We start from the raw sequence: 19,619 nt of genomic DNA, 5'->3' as shown, positions 1-19,619 counted from the left end.
AGTTGATACACAGGGTGGTCAGAAAATGTCTGAAACCCTTGTCGTGATGTTGTAGGGCAGATTGCACTGAGACATGAATGTTAAGGAAAAAATGCGACACGTTGCGCCGTTTCCGAGTTATTTAGCATTGAAGTTAGCCAATCTGGGCGTCGCGCGCTCACATTCAGGCGTCCTGCCAGGGTCGGTGTTACCTAACGAGTGCTCTGTTTGGCTAGCAGAAACTTGAATTCGCGCGCGCAACGACCTTATTGGCTAACTTCAACGCTAAATAACTCGGAAACAGCGCAACGTATCGCATTTTTTCTTAACATTTATGTCTCAGTACAATCTGCCCTACAACATCAAGACAAGCGTTTCAGACATTTTCTGACAACCCTGTATATAACGCAGTCAACAGCCTGACTACTGCTTGACGCAGATTTGCACCGTATTTTAAAATATTACATTTTCAGGGTGAGTTAATCTGGAATGTTTACAAAAACTTTTCGTGGTGTATTAATGAAATGGTTCAAATGGCTCTGAGCCTTCTGCGGGCTTTGCTTCTGCGGGCTTTGCTTCTGCGGGCTTTGCTTCTGCGGGCTTTGCTTCTGCGGGCTTTGCTTCTGCGGGCTTTGCTTCTGCGGGCTTTGCTTCTGCGGGCTTTGCTTCTGCGGGCTTTGCTTCTGCGGGCTTTGCTTCTGCGGGCTTTGCTTCTGCGGGCTTTGCTTCTGCGGGCTTTGCTTCTGCGGGCTTTGCTTCTGCGGGCTTTGCTTCTGCGGGCTTTGCTTCTGCGGGCTTGGCTGACAGTTGCAGTGGTCTGGGTGTCGCATATTTGTGGGCGTATATCTATCAATAATGTAACTCGAATTTTTAAACGCCTCTATTGCATTACCTCAGTCTTGTCACAGCGCTATAGATGGCTGCTGTTCTCGGCTTCAGCAGTCAGTACTTCGCAGTTGAAACCTTGCAACAGCACTGCGAGCTGTGAGGGAGCTTCTTATGCCGTCTCGATTACAGTAGGCTCTACATCAGCGTTCAACCACTGCATCCTAGGCGTTATTGTCAGCTGCTAACAGTGACCACACGTTTAATGCACGAACATACCACATATTGCTGGAAAACCAGAGATGTAAGTGACTGTACGATTCGACTATATTGACACCACTATCGATAGCAGCACAGTTTCGTTTTCTCAGACATAGCCGTTCATTTTTGCCACAAATTGCGTTTAATCACCGAAATCGTCATTGCAATTCCTTTTCATGCAATGGTCAAATCGGATGAAATGTGTTTCAAAGTGGACTCTTGTCAGTGGAAGATCATTTTCGAGATAGAACTGCGCCTGTGATGGCGTTGGGGGTACGTGGGGAAAATCTACTGACACAATCACCTTTGATAATGGACAGATTCTTATGGCCCAGCACCTGGGTCAGTTGTCTTCGTCATACTGTAGCGAGCGTCTGTGGACAGTGGTTGAATGAAGGTGAAATCACGAGTAGGCGAGAAGTTGTTGGACTTCTACGCCTCATCAGCAATTGTGAAGATCGGAGGTTTGCCTGCTGCGTAAAGTAGCGCACATTTTTGAACATGGGGCTTTGCAGCAGACAACCCTTAAGTATCGCCATGTTTACCCGACGACATCGTCAATTACGATTGCAGTTGCCACAAGATCGTTGAGATTGGGCTGTGAATCAGTGGAAAAATGTCACCCAGTCGGATGACTCATATTTCTTATTACAACAGCTCGGTGATCGTATTCGAACACGCAGTCATCCAGGCAAACGGCTGCTCGAAGCATGCTCCTAACACTGACGCAGGCCCCCTCAGGGGGCTCGCCACTCTTTGGGGGGGTTCGTGCTTGGCTACCACGGGCCCCAGCCTTTGCAGCGTTTTTCCCCTTCTGTGCTGCAGGTCTATCCTCTTGCTATTCTTGTTCCCCTCCCCTGGGGAACATGTCTGGGATCCTTATTGGGAATGTACTGCATTGTTTGTCGCTGACGTAAGAACAGTCTCACTGTTGTTTTTCACTCCCTTTCCCTTTCTTTGTCTCTATTCTCCTGGCTCCTCCAGTCGGCGTTTGAGGTTCCTCTTTTTCTTCTTCCTCCCTGTGCAATCCTAATGGACTGCCCATGCATCTGACTCGTAACATGTGGCTGGGTAACGCGTATTTCCCAGCCCCAGGTCGACAGGTAGGGTTCGCACGTATCCCCTGATAAGGCAGGCCGAGGGAGAGGTGATTGTCTGAACTGCAAGCTTCCCAAATTGCCGATTTGTCTCGATTGTTCTGGAAGTGTGACCTGAGGTGTGAACAGTCATCAAAGGCGGGTGCACCCCTTGTGAAGGGAGCCGCCAGTTGGAAGGGGTGCACCTTCGGAGACACTGGCACTCATGGGGAGTTTCTCGCAATTAGTAAATCATCTTCCCAATCAACATCTACGAAACGTAAACGTAATGAGGTTAATGATTCAAAAACCCTTCCCACTGCACTACGGTTCCTCGTGGTTCACGTACTGAAGACTGTCAGTCCTTCGCTACAGTAAATCCGTTTATTATTCAGAAAGGTGTTGATGCAATCGCCGGTCCTGTGAAAACCTGCTCTCGTTTATGGAATGGCGCTTGGCTTTTGGAGTCGGCTTCTGATTCTCAAGCACAACAACTGCTTGCTGCCTCGCTTCTCCACGACTACCCTGTTCGTGTCTAGGCCCATAGAACTTCGAATTCTTCCCGTGGTGTCATTTTCGCTAGACTGCTCGACGGTCTGAGGCCAAAATCCAGTCTTACCTCTCTGATCACGGTCTCATTACTGTCCATCATGTAATGAAAAAGTAGATTCCTCCTTAGTGCCCACACGAACTCTTCCTCACCTTTGATAGGGTGGTGCTGCCGTTCTAGATCAAAGCAGGCTATAGGCCTAAGATTATCACAGTCTGGCCGAACATTCCGAACTCGATGCGCTGCTACCAGTGTCATCGTTCCAACCAAACTGGAACGTGTTGTCGACACTAAGCCAACTGTGTAACCTGTGGTAGGGATGCACACGATGGCGATTGTCCGCATCCTTCTCCCCCCTGTATCAACTCCAATGGCGGCCATGCCGCCTCCTCTCAGAATTGTACCGTGTGTGTCTTGAGGAGCAGGCTGTCCAGGAGATCCGGGTAATGGAAAAAGTGCCTTACCCAGTAGACCACAAGTTACTGGCTAGTCGCAAACTCTGTGTTTTCCCATCTGGCAACTATAGTTCTGCTCTTCTTACCCCTCGGTCCATGAAGAACATGGCCACGCAGACATGCGACCTCAAATTCAGCACTGAGGTTGTGAAATCGCCCACTGTCAAGGTAGCATCGTCATCCCCCCGTCCAATTGAGCAAAAAACTGTCTAACTCTCACCTCAGGTCGTCGAAGCCACCGGCTACAAAACCAGTAGGCCGGAAAGGACATAAAGAGTACTCCCGTGTAGACGTCCTCCGTCCCTCTAGCCAAACAACGCCAGAGTCTTCCTCTAACCGGAAAGGCTCAAAGAAATCCACCAAAGGCAAATGGTCTTCTCCTTCGCCAACCTGAAGATCCTGTCCGACGGTGTCTCCACGTGGCACCTTGCCCGGCCTGCCTCCGTATCACTAGTGAGCACCACCGACCACTTTTCAGCTTTGGAATCCACAGACCGACCGCACTAGCAAACCGATGCTTCTGTGGGCCGCATGGAGCAGGATCCTGCTGCTTCTGCGCCCTGTACTAGTGACTACACCGGCTGTCACTCGGCAGCCGCCGAGTCGACACCCCTACATCTCTGCATCATGACTGTCCTCCAGTGGAGCGTTCGCAGCCTTCGGTCCCACAAAGAGGATCTACAGCATTTTTAAAAGATAGAGTTTTCAAGGTGCGTGTGGGTTGTGTCTTGTCGGACACCTTTATCCAGGAAAACGGTGTGCCTCAGGGCTCCGTTCTGAGTGTCGTCCTCTTTGCTACAGTCATTAACCCTATAATGGCCTGTCTCCTGCCTGGCATTTCTGGCTCTCTTTTTGTTGACGATTTTGCCATCTATTGCAATTCTCCACGGACCTATCTCACTGAGCGGCGTCTTCAGCGATGCCTTGATCGTCTTTACTCCTGGAGCATCGACAATGGCTTTCGTTTTTCCACTGACAAAACCGTCTGTATGAATTTCTGGCGACGCAAGTGGTTTCCCTCACCACGCTTACATCTTGGGCCTGTTGCCCTTTCGTTCGTTGAAATTACGACTATCATGGGTCTCATGCTCGATAGGAAACACTCTTGGTCCTCCCATGTGTCTTACCTGGCAGCCCGTTGTATTCAGTTCCTCACTGTCCTACGTGTCCTCAATGGTACTTCCTGGGGCGCCGATCGAAGCACCCTCCTCCGTTTGTACCGGTCCCTTGTCCGTTCGAAACTCGACAATGGGTGCTTTGTTTATGCGTCTACACGCCCAGCCCTCTTACGCCGTCTCAACACTATCCACCATCGTGGCATTCGTTTGGCCATGGACACCTTTTACACTAGCCCAGTTCAGTGTCTGTATGCTGAAGCTGCTGAACTACCGCTGTCGTACCGCCGTGACTTTCTCCTCGGCAGGTATGCATGCCGTTTGTCTGCCATGCATGGCCTCCCATCCTCTGCCTCCTCCTTCGATGATTCCTTTGATCGTCAGTATGGGGCGTGTCCCTCTTCTCAGTTATCTCCTGGAGTCCGCTTTCGGCACTTGTTACGGCGGCTTAACTTCGCACTACCTGCAACTTTTCCAGTGGGTGTGAACCCTTCACTGTCTTGGCTCCGTGAAGCGGCCCTTGTTAACCTTGGCCTTCATTCGCTTCCTAAGGACACTAACCCAGCCTCGGTCTATCGCCTTCAGTTTCACGACCTACCTTTGTATACACTGATGGTTCTCGCGCTGACCGTGGGGGTCTGGTGTGCTTTCTTCATTGCCACCCTTGTCTTTCGATACCAGCGTCTGGCACACTGCTCTTCGCTTTGTATCAGATCACGGCGACACAACCTCTGCTCAGACTTACTCAGCGCCCTTCAAACTCGGTGTGCGCTGTACACCGCCCACGCCTTAGTGCAGCGGGTCCAGGAAAACTGTCACTTGCTCACTCTTTGTGGAGCGAGTGTGATGTTTCTGTGGGTTCCTGATCATCTCTGTCTGCCAGGAAACAAGGCTGCCGTTGCTGATGCTGCTGCCAAGGCTGCAGTTCTCGTACCTCAGCCCGCGAGTAACTATATTCTCTTCGATGATCTCTGTGTTGCTGTCTGTCAGGAGATGGTGTCCCTTTGGTGTCGGCAATGGTCCTCTCTTCACGGGAGTAAGCTCCGGCTTATTAAGCCTCTCCCAGCGGCTTGGACGACCTCCTCTCGGCACATCCGCCGGGAGGAGGACATTTTAACTAGGTTGCGTATTGGACACTGCCTTTTGCGCCATCGTCATTTGCGGAGTGGCGCACACATTGCGCCCAAATTTTAACTGTCAGCCACTTCCTGATGGAATGCCCATTTTTTAACCGTTTTCGTTCCCGCTTGGGACTGCCGTCTGATTTATTGGCCGGTTTAACAAATGACGCGCGGGCTGTCGACTGCGTTTTACTTTTTATCCGCCAAAGCAGTATGGCGGAGGCTATTTAATTTTTAGTTTTGGACCTCCGTTTCTGTACGGTGTCCTTTTCTAGCCGTTTTTCCGCGTGCCTGTTTATAGCTGTCTTCTATTATGTCAATTGGGACTGACGTACAGTCGTTTTCTACTTCTCTCTGTCTTCATGTTGTATAGTTTTGAATTGGGCGCATATGACCCCAGTTGTTTTTTGCGCGGTAATGTAAAACAAAACAAAAAACGCCACAGGCCGGAGGGAGGGCTTACATGAGACCTGTGGTAGTAATCGAAGGCTTAAGAGCTGTGAACTACGACGACAGCGTCTTTCAGCAGGATAACTGTCCATGCAACAAGTCCAGAATCGCACTGCAGTGGCATGAGAAACACGATACTGAACTCAGTCTTGGCCATGAACCTGGTGGACTACATCTGGGACACTATCGGACGCTGGCCCCGCGCTCAAGAATTACCGGCACGTAATTTACGTGAATGATACAGAATCGCTATTTTTAGTTCAAAGGTGGATCAAAACCCTTGTAAGCAGCTGGTCATAACGTTTCGTCTCGTTAGTGTAGTTCTGAGACAATATGAATAATGAATGCTGATAATTATTTGTTTCTAGAAATTAAATCAATAAAAAATATAATAATCTTGTTCATTGTGCCGAAGTCCTTCTCCAAGTTAAACACGTATCGAGAATAAATAAAGGGGCAGCAATCGGTATTTCATCATAACGATGCATTTATTTTGGCTCTCTTTCGTTTCGGGTAATAAGGCACCTCTCTCTTCAGAACTTAAATACTGTTCATGTGATTTCTGTCCAGTTGTGAATTTTCTACCTAAAATTCCTACTGTCTGAAATGTCAAGTTTTGTTATTCCTGCTTGCTTTATATCACCTTTTACTACATCTCTTTATTACTGTTTCTGATTTAGCTCTCTGCGAGTTTCGTAACATCTCTACTGACATTTCTATAATATTCCCATATCCCATTTCATTTGCTCTCAGTGCCGGCCGGTGTGGCCGTGCGGTTGTAGGCGCTTCAGTCTGGAACCGCGCGACCACTACGGTCGCAGGTTCGAATCCTGCCTCGGGCATGGATGTGTGTGATGTCCTTAGGTTAGTTAGGTTTAATTAGTTCTAAGTTCTAGGCGACTGATGACCTCAGAAGTTAAGTCGCATAGTGCTCAGAGCTACTTAGAGCTATTTGCTCTCAGTCTGTAGATTCCATATTCAGTGTAATTTATATAAAAAAATTTCCGTGTTATTTTTCGTTCTCTCTTTTGAATTTCTTCAGTGCCTTGCTTTGTGTATAAAATGAGCTTTTCAGTACCATAAAGACGCTGGTTTGATGACTGTGTTTTGTCTGCAGCTCGTGGTCTCGCGGTCGCGTTCTCGCTTCCCGAGTTCGGGGTCCAGGGTTCGATTCCCGGTGGAGTCAGGGATTTTCGCCTGCCTCGAGATGATTGGGTGTTTGTGTTGTCCTCATTATTTCATCATCATTCATGCAAGTGGCGAGATTGGACTGAGCAAAGGTTGGGAATTTGTACGGGTGCTGATAACCGCGCAGTTGAGCGCCTCACAATCCGATCATCATCATGACTGTGTTTTGTTGGTACATAGGCTCGCAATCAGATGGTGCAATTTACAAGAAAAATCTGCCTGTTTCATACTCTAATACACATCGAAGTAGCAGCTTTCAACGACGTCTGTAATGAGTACGTGTATTTAAATTCTACTTCTGAAGATGCATATAACTGTCTGAACGTAGTTATGGTCTGAAACGAGTAAAAGTTTAATGAAATTGCGATTGTTAGTACTTCATTTTATTTCATAGGCGGTAAGAAAGCACCTATGGAGGTGAACACAACTTACGTGTGCGTAAGGCCTTTCCGAAGCCACGCAGGTCTGGAGAAAGAATCAAAAAGTTTCACAGATTCTTCCACGAACACCGTAGCCACCAGGTCATCGTCTACGGTGCGGTTGCTTTTAACCTTTTGGGCTCTTATTGCCCGCGGAATGATTCATCCTTGAAACATACGCAACTACATTCCTCAGAATACTGTACTTCTTCCAAATAAGAAAGATAGTTTAATGCTCAGTCGACGACGATGTCATTAGACCGAGCACAAGCTCGTACTGGGGAATGAAATCACCCAAGTGATTTCAAAGGAACCATCCCGGCATTCCTCTGAACGATTTAGGGAAAGCATGGAAAAGCTACCTATGGTTGACCGGAATTGTAATTTGAGCCGCTGTGGTACCTTACGTTTCAACCTCACTATCTTGTCTGGGGGTATATATATACACTCCTGGAAATTGAAATAAGAACACCGTGAATTCATTGTCCCAGGAAGGGGAAACTTTATTGACACATTCCTGGGGTCAGATACATCACATGATCACACTGACAGAACCACAGGCACATAGACACAGGCAACAGAGCATGCACAATGTCGGCACTAGTACAGTGTATATCCACCTTTCGCAGCAATGCAGGCTGCTATTCTCCGATGGAGACGATCGTAGAGATGCTGGATGTAGTCCTGTGGAACGGCTTGCCATGCCATTTCCACCTGGCGCCTCAGTTGGACCAGCGTTCGTGCTGGACGTGCAGACCGCGTGAGACGACGCTTCATCCAGTCCCAAACATGCTCAATGGGGGACAGATCCGGAGATCTTGCTGGCCAGGGTAGTTGACTTACACCTTCTAGAGCACGTTGGGTGGCACGGGATACATGCGGACGTGCATTGTCCTGTTGGAACAGCAAGTTCCCTTGCCGGTCTAGGAATGGTAGAACGATGGGTTCGATGACGGTTTGGATGTACCGTGCACTATTCAGTGTCCCCTCAACGATCACCAGTGGTGTACGGCCAGTGTAGGAGATCGCTCCCCACACCATGATGCCGGGTGTTGGCCCTGTGTGCCTCGGTCGTATGCAGTCCTGATTGTGGCGCTCACCTGCACGGCGCCAAACACGCATACGACCATCATTGGCACCAAGGCAGAAGGGACTCTCATCGCTGAAGACGACACGTCTCCATTCGTCCCTCCATTCACGCCTGTCGCGACACCACTGGAGGCGGGCTGCGCGATGTTGGGGCGTGAGCGAAAGACGGCCTAACGGTGTGCGGGACCGTAGCCCAGCTTCATGGAGACGGTTGCCAATGGTCCTCGCCGATACCCCAGGAGCAACAGTGTCCCTAATTTGCTGGGAAGTGGCGGTGCGGTCCCCTACGGCACTGCGTAGGATCCTACGGTCTTGGCGTGCATCCGTGCGTCGCTGCGGTCCGGTCCCAGGTCGACGGGCACGTGCACCTTCCGCCGACCACTGGCGACAACATCGATGTACTGTGGAGACCTCACGCCCCACGTGTTGAGCAATTCGGCGGTACGTCCACCCGGCCTCCCGCATGCCCACTATACGCCCTCGCTCAAAGTCCGTCAACTGCACATACGGTTCACGTCCACGCTGTCGCGGCATGTTACCAGTGTTAAAGACTGCGATGGAGCTCCGTATGCCACGGCAAACTGGCTGACACTGACGGCGGCGGTGCACAAATGCTGCGCAGCTAGCGCCATTCGACGGCCAACACCGCGGTTCCTGGTGTGTCCGCTGTGCCGTGCGTGTGATCATTGCTTGTACAGCCCTCTCGCAGTGTCCGGAGCAAGTATGGTGGGTCTGACACACCGGTGTCAATGTGTTCTTTTTTCCATTTCCAGGAGTATGTATATATATATATATATATATATATATATATATATATATATATATATATGGTGCTTATTTGGTGCTTATTTGGTTCAAAAATTTTATTTACTCGGGACAAACGCTGCAAAATTTTCTCTACATAACTAAGAATTTTAGTCAACCTAAAACCCAGAGAGCACGTTGATGTGTTTCGTATGAAACATTCACAGAAGTCGGCACTAGCTAATCGTATTGACAGCTTTAGACATACAGTTGACAAAGTGGGTGAAAACCACATTTTGCTCTCTATGGAGGAAGAACAAGAGGCTTAACCATTTGGAGCAAAATTTATTTACATTTCATGAAAGCTCCCCACGTCGCGTTTATTAGATGATTTTCGATAATGAGAACTTTGTTAATAATATTACAGAAATATTTTTGAGCTGGAAAAAACTTACCGAAAGCAGTCTTAAAGTTGGGACAGCTTTGTCACAGCCTGAGTAGCTAAAACACGTGACCTCGAATACTGACAACGAAATAATTAATTTTAATTTTGACATGTCGTCTCAGTGTGTTTTCAGTGAACTGAACGTAATGTGCTTATTATAGTTGTACTCTCTTTATAAAATCAGGGGAATGAATCTGTCTTTCCGCAGTATGTGTACTTCTACTCAAGCACTTAAATATTCGAAGTGTGAATTAAATGGAGAATACATACGTAGTAATTTTGTAATCTTTAGGTACAGGGATGTAAATGATCGGTCGATATAAAAGCATGTTGTGAATGTAAGTACCACTTGAAAATCAGCGCACAGTGATCAATACAATTATTTTTGCCATAAGTCAGCTCTTGTTTGTGAATGAAATGTCCTATAATCATTTTAAGCATGGAATAGATATTTTTATTTGCCCCAAGTTGTTTCTATTTTCAGTTTCAACGTGAAATTTGACGTATCGTGCACAGTAACCGTACAACTCTGTGTGATCTCTGTGATGCGTTTCAGCTACCTGTAATCTTAGAAAGAGCAACAGAGGAGAGAGCAGCTTACGCAAGACAGTGTGTAACTGCCAGGAGCTAAGCTGACTCCTTACACGGCTGCTGTTTCCCTTCCAGTGATGCTAGAGGTCCAAGAACCTGTGTTCCGTTGGGCCGTGGGTATAAATAATAAAATCGATAGCTGGCTGGCCAGCGGCAACAAGTGGTCGTCCACGTGATCACGGCTGTCTTCTTTAATGCGGCCCCACATTATGCAGCCCCCCTCGGCCATCCAGTGCGGTAACAAAACACGAGCGTTCCCCGATGGCTGGAGAAAAAGCAAACGACTACACTTAAGGCGCAGGTTAAGAAGGCTCGGACTAGCTACAAAGCAATTCGTCGCATGAGAGTGTCCTATGTGCACACTAATGAGCCGCGTCAAGGTTCGGTTTCTGACTGATGTAAAACATTAATGGTGGTTTCACACTGAAGGCCCTGCATACCTATGATACATAGAGAGAGCTGAAGCGATTTAGTTTAATGTAAACCATGCTGCCTTTAACACGAGAGGCACTGAACTTCGTCCACGCGTCAATGTAGACACCGTGTATCGTGTCACGTGAATCACCGAATGTCGTACACAGAGGCAAAAGGAAACTTTCCGACGGTAGTCAGTGGGACGTTTTCCGCCAATCGTGTGCGTCACAGATTCGCACTTAGCGCTTATTTTACTTGCAGGTTGTCAGATCAAGAGCTCTATAGTTTCTGCCCATGCTAGCGCTTAATCGTTGGCGTGTAGTGTAGCAAAAGTTTCTTTCAGGTGTCTGAAGAAGGATTAAATCGAGACCATATTCCATGAGTGAGTTTCATTGCGGAAGTGCGTCGTAGAACAGTACTGTGGGACAGGCTGAAACTTTTGATGAAATACATTGAATATATAACAGCGTTTTTAAGACGTTGCCACAATAGAAGAAAATCGTAGGGACATATTTGTTAAGATTCCTATTTATCTTTCACTTTGTATTTTTACCTTGAAAACGCCTGTAACTGATATATTCTGTTGCAGTTTCTAAGCAGCACCGCTCCTATGCTAATACACTTTCACACTGCGCTTCGCTAGCCGATAGGAAAACTCGTTTCACGACCGTGGTCTATATCACCTACCTGAAGCTTTAGCACAGGCTTCTCCTTCCTCCGTGTACAGTCGTTTGTAATGATGCTGGAAAGCTTCAACACAAAATAAAGAAATGACACGGTGGTTGTGGATGCTATGACACCAGTTACGCCAATACAGTTCTGGCAATATCAACTCTGTTCTGAAATTTGTTCTCTCTCGGAGCTGCACTGTTCTCACATTATTCCCATGTACTGCATAAATCTGAATCATTTTCACACTCGAAACACCTAGGTCTACTAACTTCTTTCTCGTGAGCATTATCACAACGTTACCGACGACAGTCAACGCGGCACGGCGTATACATGCAAATATAAGTTTATAACACGCAAGGATTGACTTAATTTGTGGAGTGAATGAATCGCTTGAAGTGTTTCGCGGCACACACGTACACACACCTCAAAATAATTGCCTTTTTTACTCAATTAAACCTTTCAATTTCGCGTCCCGCTCTGTGCTCCGACGGGTGTGACAGGCTTCCATTACTCTCTATCGGGAAATCCCAACTCTCTTTTCGCAGCAGCCGCTACCGATTGCATGTCAAAAGAACAAATGTGACGCTAAAGGCGGCGGACTATAGGTACATGCAACTGTATTCACTTTACACGTCCTTTCTGCGCTTCGTGACAAATTTCAAATTTTCTTGCTTGATCTGTACAGTTTTTCAGGCTTAAATCGAAATACTGCCAGTCGCATTGATTAGACTGTTGATGAAGTAGTCTGCTGCACCATTGCGAATAGTGCTAGCTCCACTGGATCTGCAGTTTGTTTTTGGGCCATACCCAGTATATTAAAAGCCCTTGCATTGCAATTTGTGTTCAAATTTTACTCCGTCTTGGGTCAGAACAATGTTTCGAGAATAAGGCAACATCTTGTGTCTCATCCCCGAAGTCGAGGGAGACATTGAAAGGTTGGCGAAAAATCCAACTATACATTGTCAAACATCTTGTTCCAGACAGACGACAGTTAAAACAGTTTTTTTTTTTTTTTGCCAAAGATACAACTCTTTCACCAAAATGACTCATCTCATTCGTGGAAACACCGAGTGCCTAATCAAAAACAGACACAAATGGCATATCTGGCTGTGGCATTGAGCTCCCCGGCAATGCGCGTGGGCTAGACACATCAAATATCTTGGAGCCGTACTTAGCCTATGTGCACATAAGACCGGCGTCAGGAAGCGGCTAGCTGCATCCAGATGGCCAACTTCCTTGTGCAAGAGGCCTAATGGTAGTTCACAGAATCATCTCCAGCGGGTGCGAGCGTGCAACTCTACTGCCTGATCAACATCATCGTGCTCAAAGGAAAGGAAACCTTGGGGTTGCAAATAAGAATAATGTACTCTAAAACATAATAAACGACTCGACTTAAGCACTTGATGAACGTTGTAATAATTACACGGTACATGAATTCAAATTTAATTTAGCCGTGAAAAGGTCAGGGATGGGGTAAGAAGTGTTTACCGTCTACAATTCCTGCTCTTTTACTATGTCGTAAAAACACCTGCCCTGATTTTAATTCTGTGTGTTGTGCAAATGTGGTTGAAATAAGGAGCTTCATTAAGCCTAGGGAATACGTTTCCCAGTTTAGGTTAGCTTCTACAACGGGTTGTCATAAGGTCTTAATTATCATCTCGAAAACGTCAAACTTCGACAATGAGACGTGTTGATGGTGTTGCTCCTTCTAAACATATTCACCTGTTAATGGGACACACTGTTCCCGACGATAGGTGACATGTCAGAGGCCATGGTTCTAGACGTCAGGGTTTTCGCTGTTGACGATATGTTTCACCTCGGAAAGCACCTCGTCGTCATTCTGGAAATGGATGCTACGGAAGAATTTCGTCATCCCAGGAAAGAGAACAAAGCCAGTAGGTGTCGTGTCGGGAGAATACAGTTGGTGAGGCAAAATTCGATAGCCCAAAGAAGAAGCGTGTGTGACACTATCCTATGTAATATGAGTTGGGATGTCGTTCTGCAGAACCTACCCATGGACAGCTCCCCGGCAACTTCGTTTTGATAACCTCTCGTAACCTCGTCCAGAGACTTCAATAGTATGTTGATGTGACGATTTACCCATGAGGAGCATAATACGTTTGTACCAAACCACAGAAGTCCTAAAAAACACTACGAATCACCTTACTCCGTTGTGGTTGTGTCTTTACCTACTACAGCGGTAATGAATCTACATGTCCCCACTGTCTGCTCTGTTGCTTTCTAATGATACACTCAGCAGTCGGTCATGATGATGAGACGGCTAAAGAGGTCATATAGGTTGGCCTAACACTGGTTCAGTATCTCCGTTGCTGCCTCGGTTCGGTGACCTTTCATGGATGGGTGTGAGCAGTAACTCAATCCAGAGGGCGGCGACCTCTGTCATGTTCAAAATGTCGTCCAAGATGATGGACACGGATCGACGACTGATAGTTTACGCAGTAGCCACGATGGTGATAAACCAGTCTTAGAGCTCCAGGGCTTCTACTTCTGTTGCTATTTCCGGTTCTTCACAGAGTTAACATTTGCCACTTCCTTCTTCTTCATTCAGACTTGTTTTACCACACAGGAATTGTCTGAGCCTGCCAACCATTGTGTGATATGATGCATTGCTGCCGTAAAACTCCAAAAACTACGCTTTAATTACTGCAGTTCAGTTAACGTTCAAAACCGGGAAACGATTACACAAATAAAAAATTAATACGTAGGTGTATGTTTTCGACTTCAACTACATCTCGCGCTAGTGGCCTTAAAATATGAAATCCATTTTTTATATTTCATGTTTGGATAGATAACAGTTACGTAGATCATGGAGTTCAGTATGACGTCCTGGAATGTATGTAGTGAGTTACGTCAAATTATGTATCAATGTGCATTGAATTATATACTGTGGCTGAAAATGACTTAAAAGTTCGTGGCGCCCTCCATCGGTAATGCTGGAATTCAATATGGTGTTGGCCCACACTTAGCCTTGATGGCAGTTTCCACTCTCGCAGACATACTTACAATCAGGTGCTCGAAGGTTTCTTGGGGAATGGCAGCCCATTCTTCACGGAGTGCTGCACTGAAGAGAGGTATCGATGCCCGTCGGTAAGGCCTGGCACGAAGTCGGCGTTCAAAAATATCCCAAAAGTGTTCTGTAGAATCCAGGTCAGGACTCTGTGCAGGCCAGTCCATTACAGGGATGTCACTGTCCTATGAGCACTCGGCCACAGGCGGTGCATTATAAACAGGTGCTCGATCGTGTTGAAAGATGCAGTCGCTATCCCCTAATTGCTCTTAAACAGTGGGAAGCAATAAGGTGCTTAACATATCTTAGTGCCACGCAAAAAACAAGAAGTGCAAGCCCACTCCATGAAAAATACAACCACACCATAATACCACCGCTTCCGAATTTTACTGTAGGCACTACACACGCTGGCAGATGACGTTCATTGGGCATTCACCATACACACACCCTGCCATCGAATCGCCAAATTGTGTACCGTGATTCGTTACTCCACACAACGTTTTTGCACTGTTCAGTGGTCCAATGTTTACGCTTCTTACACCAAGCGAGGCGTCGTTTAGCGTTTACCGGCGTGATGTGTGGCTTATGAACAGTCGCTCGGCCATGAAATGCTAGTTTTCCCACCTACCGCCTAATTGTCACAGTAATTGCAGTGGATCATGATGCAATTTGGAATTCCTGTGTGATGGTTTGACAAATGTCTGCCTATTATACATTACGACCCTCTTCAACTGTCGGCGGTCTCTGTCAGTCAACGGGCGAGGTCGTCCTGTACGCTTTTGTGCTGTACGTGTCCGTTCACGTTTCCACTTCACTATCACATCGGAAAGAGTGGACCTAGGGATATTTAGGAGTGTGGAAATTTCGCGTACAGACGTATGACACAAGTGACACCCAATCACCTGACCACATTCGAAGTCCCTGAGTTCCACGGAGCGCCACATTCTGCTCTCTCACAATACCTAATGACTACTGAGGTCGCTCGTATGGAGCACCTGGCAGTAGATGGCAGCAGATGGCAGCACAATGTACCTAATATGAATATCTCATGTTTTGTGGGTGTCCGAATACTTTCGATCACATAGTGTATGTTGACATGGGCAAAAAATATTATTCTCCTTTCAGTAAGCTGTAGTGTCTTAATAATCTTGTACTTGTCTCTGTACTTGTCTCTGTACTTGTCTCTGTACTTGTATCTGTATCCTATAATAGTTCAATCTTGTTATACTGTAAGTTTAGTAAAATTCACAGTCAAAATAGCTGTTTGAGTTGAGAAAATATTCAGTTACGTATTGAGCGGAGATACGGTTTTCACAATTCTTTAGAGTTATATAGACAAGCAGCCCACTATGAACAAAAATATCATGTAAAAGATAATAAATATAGCAAGCGGTTCATCCTATAGATGCCAGGTAGGTTTACCAATCTTTGCTGGATTAAACAAACATCACTGGCGCTGAAAACTCCGACAAACTTATTTTACATTGCACAAATTTACCTAAAAACCAAAATCTAAGACGTAATTTTGCAATCTGGAATTAACGTTAGGTATTTCAATATATTAAAATTGTGTCTTGAATTGTAGAAGTATTATAGGTATTAATTTTGCATAGGGCTCGATGGCCCCAATAATCCCTTCTGTGCGGATGCGCACCTACGCTTTAATTCATACGGGAATCAGCGAGTGCTGCGAGTATACAACCTTAATGGTCTGGGACGCCACGTCGGTAATGTGACGGGAACTTGGGAATTTGCATCGGTCACGAATCGTGTCCGGGTGGCCGGAGGAGTTTAAGGCAACCGCTCATGAGAAGCGGCAAATCCGCGTTGGAGGCCCGGTCCAGCACAAATTTTCAACTTTCTCCATTGGTTGTCTGTCTTTCCCACTATTAATTAATCTTCCACTCTGATTTGCCTTTAGTATCGTTAGTCCTATACGTACTACAGTTCAGAATTATCGTTTTAGTTGTAATATCACTGTATCAGACAATGGGCTAGTAAACATACAAATAAAACATACGAAAGAAATGATATTTCGGGGCACATACACCCACATTGTTTAGTGTGAATGTTACTTTGCTTTTTAATATGTTGTGATTCATCCTATTTCAGAATAAACCATTCACTAAGGTATAAAACCTCCATTTTATCGATGAAACACGCGTAGCGTAATCAGTGGCTGTAAAGGAACTAAGTTTGAGGTTACAGAGTGACTCGGCCGAAATGGATCCACATGTGAGAGTATTAGGCATATGGGTGAACCACTTCATATAAGTACTGTGAAAGAGCTACTTCTTCGCTTCCTGCAGTAGTTAATTTTCAAGTCCGCGATATCCATAACTCTTAACTTCTTACAAAGTCAGGTCAGAAAGAATAATTTTGCTGCGTGCCGGGGCTTTTGGAGTCAAAGGAAATGAATTTCCCATTATAGCGAATTGAGAGTTTGCAGCACACTTTGTGCCCGGCCAACTACAAATTACCACCTTTTTCCTGAGGAATAAAGTCAGATAGGCTGCTATTACCAGACGAAATTAAATTTTGCTTTTCGAAGTGTGAATGAGCTATTCCACTGGCGCAAATTTCCGCCCAGTCACTCCTGGAAAATTTCACTTATCGGTAGCCTGCTAATAACAGAACACGGTCCCTATAGACAGGTTTACCAACCAATAATTTATGAAAAACCAGTTCAGTACATTACGTTGTAACAGTGTGCTTCTGACTTTGTGAGAAGAACAGCTTATCGTGTCAGTTATTTTAAATGACGGGACACATCCGAATTTTCCTGTTATGTGTCTGCTTACATCAAAACTATTACATTGATCCATCGCTGAGGTGGACAGGTTCACGACTTTTTTAAAATGTCGGTGATCAGCTATTTTTAAAAATATACGTTCACATTTAACGAACTTTACTTTAATGAGTGGTGTTTAGGAAGACGCATGTGTATTTTATTTCTGATCTGTTTTTTTAAATAAATTGGTTTTAGATTTATTTCTCAATAAAAAATATTCCACACTCTTCTTAAACAAGTAAAGGAAAATTCCTCTTTGCCATGATTTTTGTGGCTAATACATGTGGTAAACTAAGCGTTCAACGGAGCTCAGTTCGAAGCAGGACTCATCACTGAAGATGATTCTAATTCAGTCACTGAGATTCCCCGGTCGGTGATGGGATACCAACATGACTGTCGCCCGTCATACAATCCGCCAGCCAGGAGTGATGGCCTGGGATGACATTTCTTTCCATAGAGGACCTCTTTAGTTGTCATCTGTGGCACCCTTACAGCACAGCGGTACGACGACGACGATATTCTCTGCCCAGTTTTGTTGCTCTTGATGGCAAGCCCTCCTGACCTTAAGTTTCAGTAAGATAATGATCTTCCACAGACGGCGAGAATTTCTATTACTTGTCTTCTTGCCGGCCGGAGTGGCCGAGCGGTTATAGGCGCCACAGTCTGGAACCGCGCGACCGCTACGGTCGCAGGTTCGAATCCTGCCTCGGGCATGGATGTGTGTGATGTCCTTAGGTTAGTTAGGTTTAAGTAGTTCTAAGTCCTAGGGGACTGATGACCTCAGAAGTTGTCTCATAGTGCTCAGAGCCATTAGAATATTTGTCTTCTTGCTTGCCAAACTTTACCTCGGCCAGCAAGGCCGCCAGAACTCTCACCAATTGAGAACGCTTAAAGCATTATAGGCAGGGCCCTCCCTGTAGCTGGGCCTAATGCTTCAATCGGACAGAATTTGGCACGATATCCTTCAGGGGAACATCAAACATCTCTTCTAATCAGTGCCAAACTGAATAACTGCACTCATAAGAGCTAGAGGTGGACTGACGGGTTACTGACTTCTTTAATTTAGGAATCTCTTTCCATTCCCCAAATTTTAAAATTTTTCTGAAATTTTAATAATTTGTTTGTGTACACATGTGCATGTGCATCACATCAGCCGATTTCCGTCCCATTAGGTTAATTGTTTCGAGATGCGTTGTGTTTATTATTTTTATTATTCTTATTAGAGTATGTAAGTGGCTTTATGGAATCGTGTGAGGCCGATAGCAGTTGTGTGCATGGAGGTGACATCGTTACAATCCTGTTATGAAATGCAGGCTTTTGCAGACGACCAGTACCTGGTGAAAAGATTACCAGATTACACTTAACACAAATAAATGTTGGGTAATGCACGTAAATAGAAGATGGGCTCCGATATCGGCAGACTACACGATGAGAGAACAATTACTGGGTCACCACCTTCCAAGCGTTCTTTCTTGTCCCGTTCAAGAAACTGTCGCAACGTTGGCGACGACCCTCTCGCGGCCGTGGCCAGAATCCACGCGCCATTTGGCATTCCCCACACTGATTTCTCCGCATTCGAAATATGCCGCTGCGGATTCGAGGTGGCCCTGCAGTTGCACCAGAACAGTCGCGACGCGGGTTCATCAAATAGTCTACCCTGCACAGTATCGCCACAGCTTCAGGACTAGCGAATACCAAAACGAAATAGCATTTGGAGTGAGCCATAGTCATACGTCGTCTGTCAGCCTGTCAAATTTCAGACTCTTCTGCTGCACTAGGCAACAGCATTTAGTCACAAAGAGTACGGATTCTCTCTCTAAGTATAAGGTTATCAGGCTAGATTTTTTTATAGACACGTCACCTACAACATTTCGGAATCCTTGAAAACAATTCGCTTTGGTTGTAATGATGACACTTACTTTAATGATTTTGCGTCTGAAACTGTTAAAAAAACTATCGTATTATTTAGAAGGGATTCTGATACAGGGGCTGGACAGCAGTATGGTAACGCTGCGAGAAATGCATGCTTAAACGTAAATACAGATGCCAGCCAAGCCTGCAGGTTGCACTGTTGTATTTGATCATGGATAGTACCTGAGCAATGTCATCAATACTTTTCAAGTATTAATCTTTGTCACTACAGTGTTCTGTGCAGCTGTGCGTGCCTACTGTCAGAGCTAAGTGAATCCGAACGTGGGCAAATTGGTGGTGCTCTTACTGTGGGTGCTTCCGCAACCAAGGGAGCCAAAGATCTATACTACATAAAAGAAAAGTGGAAAAACACCATCCACTAAGTTACAACACGGGTGAATGTGTGTGCTGAGTGATCGTGACTGACAGTCACTGAAGAGAATTGTGACAGCAGGACTGAATATGGCACTCGTGAAACGTGTCAGCACCAAAGCA

At 45.9% G+C, this 19,619-nt stretch overlaps 1 protein-coding gene across 1 annotated transcript; it reads right to left on the bottom strand.

Annotated features, from left to right (window-relative positions):
- Positions 1 to 495: 495 nt before the first annotated feature.
- On the bottom strand, positions 496 to 18,765 carry LOC124722602 (neurofilament heavy polypeptide-like). Its single transcript, XM_047247743.1, has 2 exons — positions 18,658 to 18,765; positions 496 to 825 (listed from the first exon to the last, which is right to left on the bottom strand). Exons 1-2 carry the CDS (start codon positions 18,763 to 18,765, stop codon positions 496 to 498), a joined length of 438 nt encoding a protein of 145 aa, XP_047103699.1.
- Between the last annotated feature and the right edge of the window lie 854 nt (positions 18,766 to 19,619).

This window comes from Schistocerca piceifrons, chromosome X (assembly GCF_021461385.2).
Source record: "Schistocerca piceifrons isolate TAMUIC-IGC-003096 chromosome X, iqSchPice1.1, whole genome shotgun sequence".
Lineage (NCBI taxonomy): Eukaryota > Metazoa > Arthropoda > Insecta > Orthoptera > Acrididae > Schistocerca > Schistocerca piceifrons.
The sequence above is the reverse complement of the archived record's forward strand: the minus strand, read 5'-3'. Positions and strand labels throughout refer to the sequence as shown.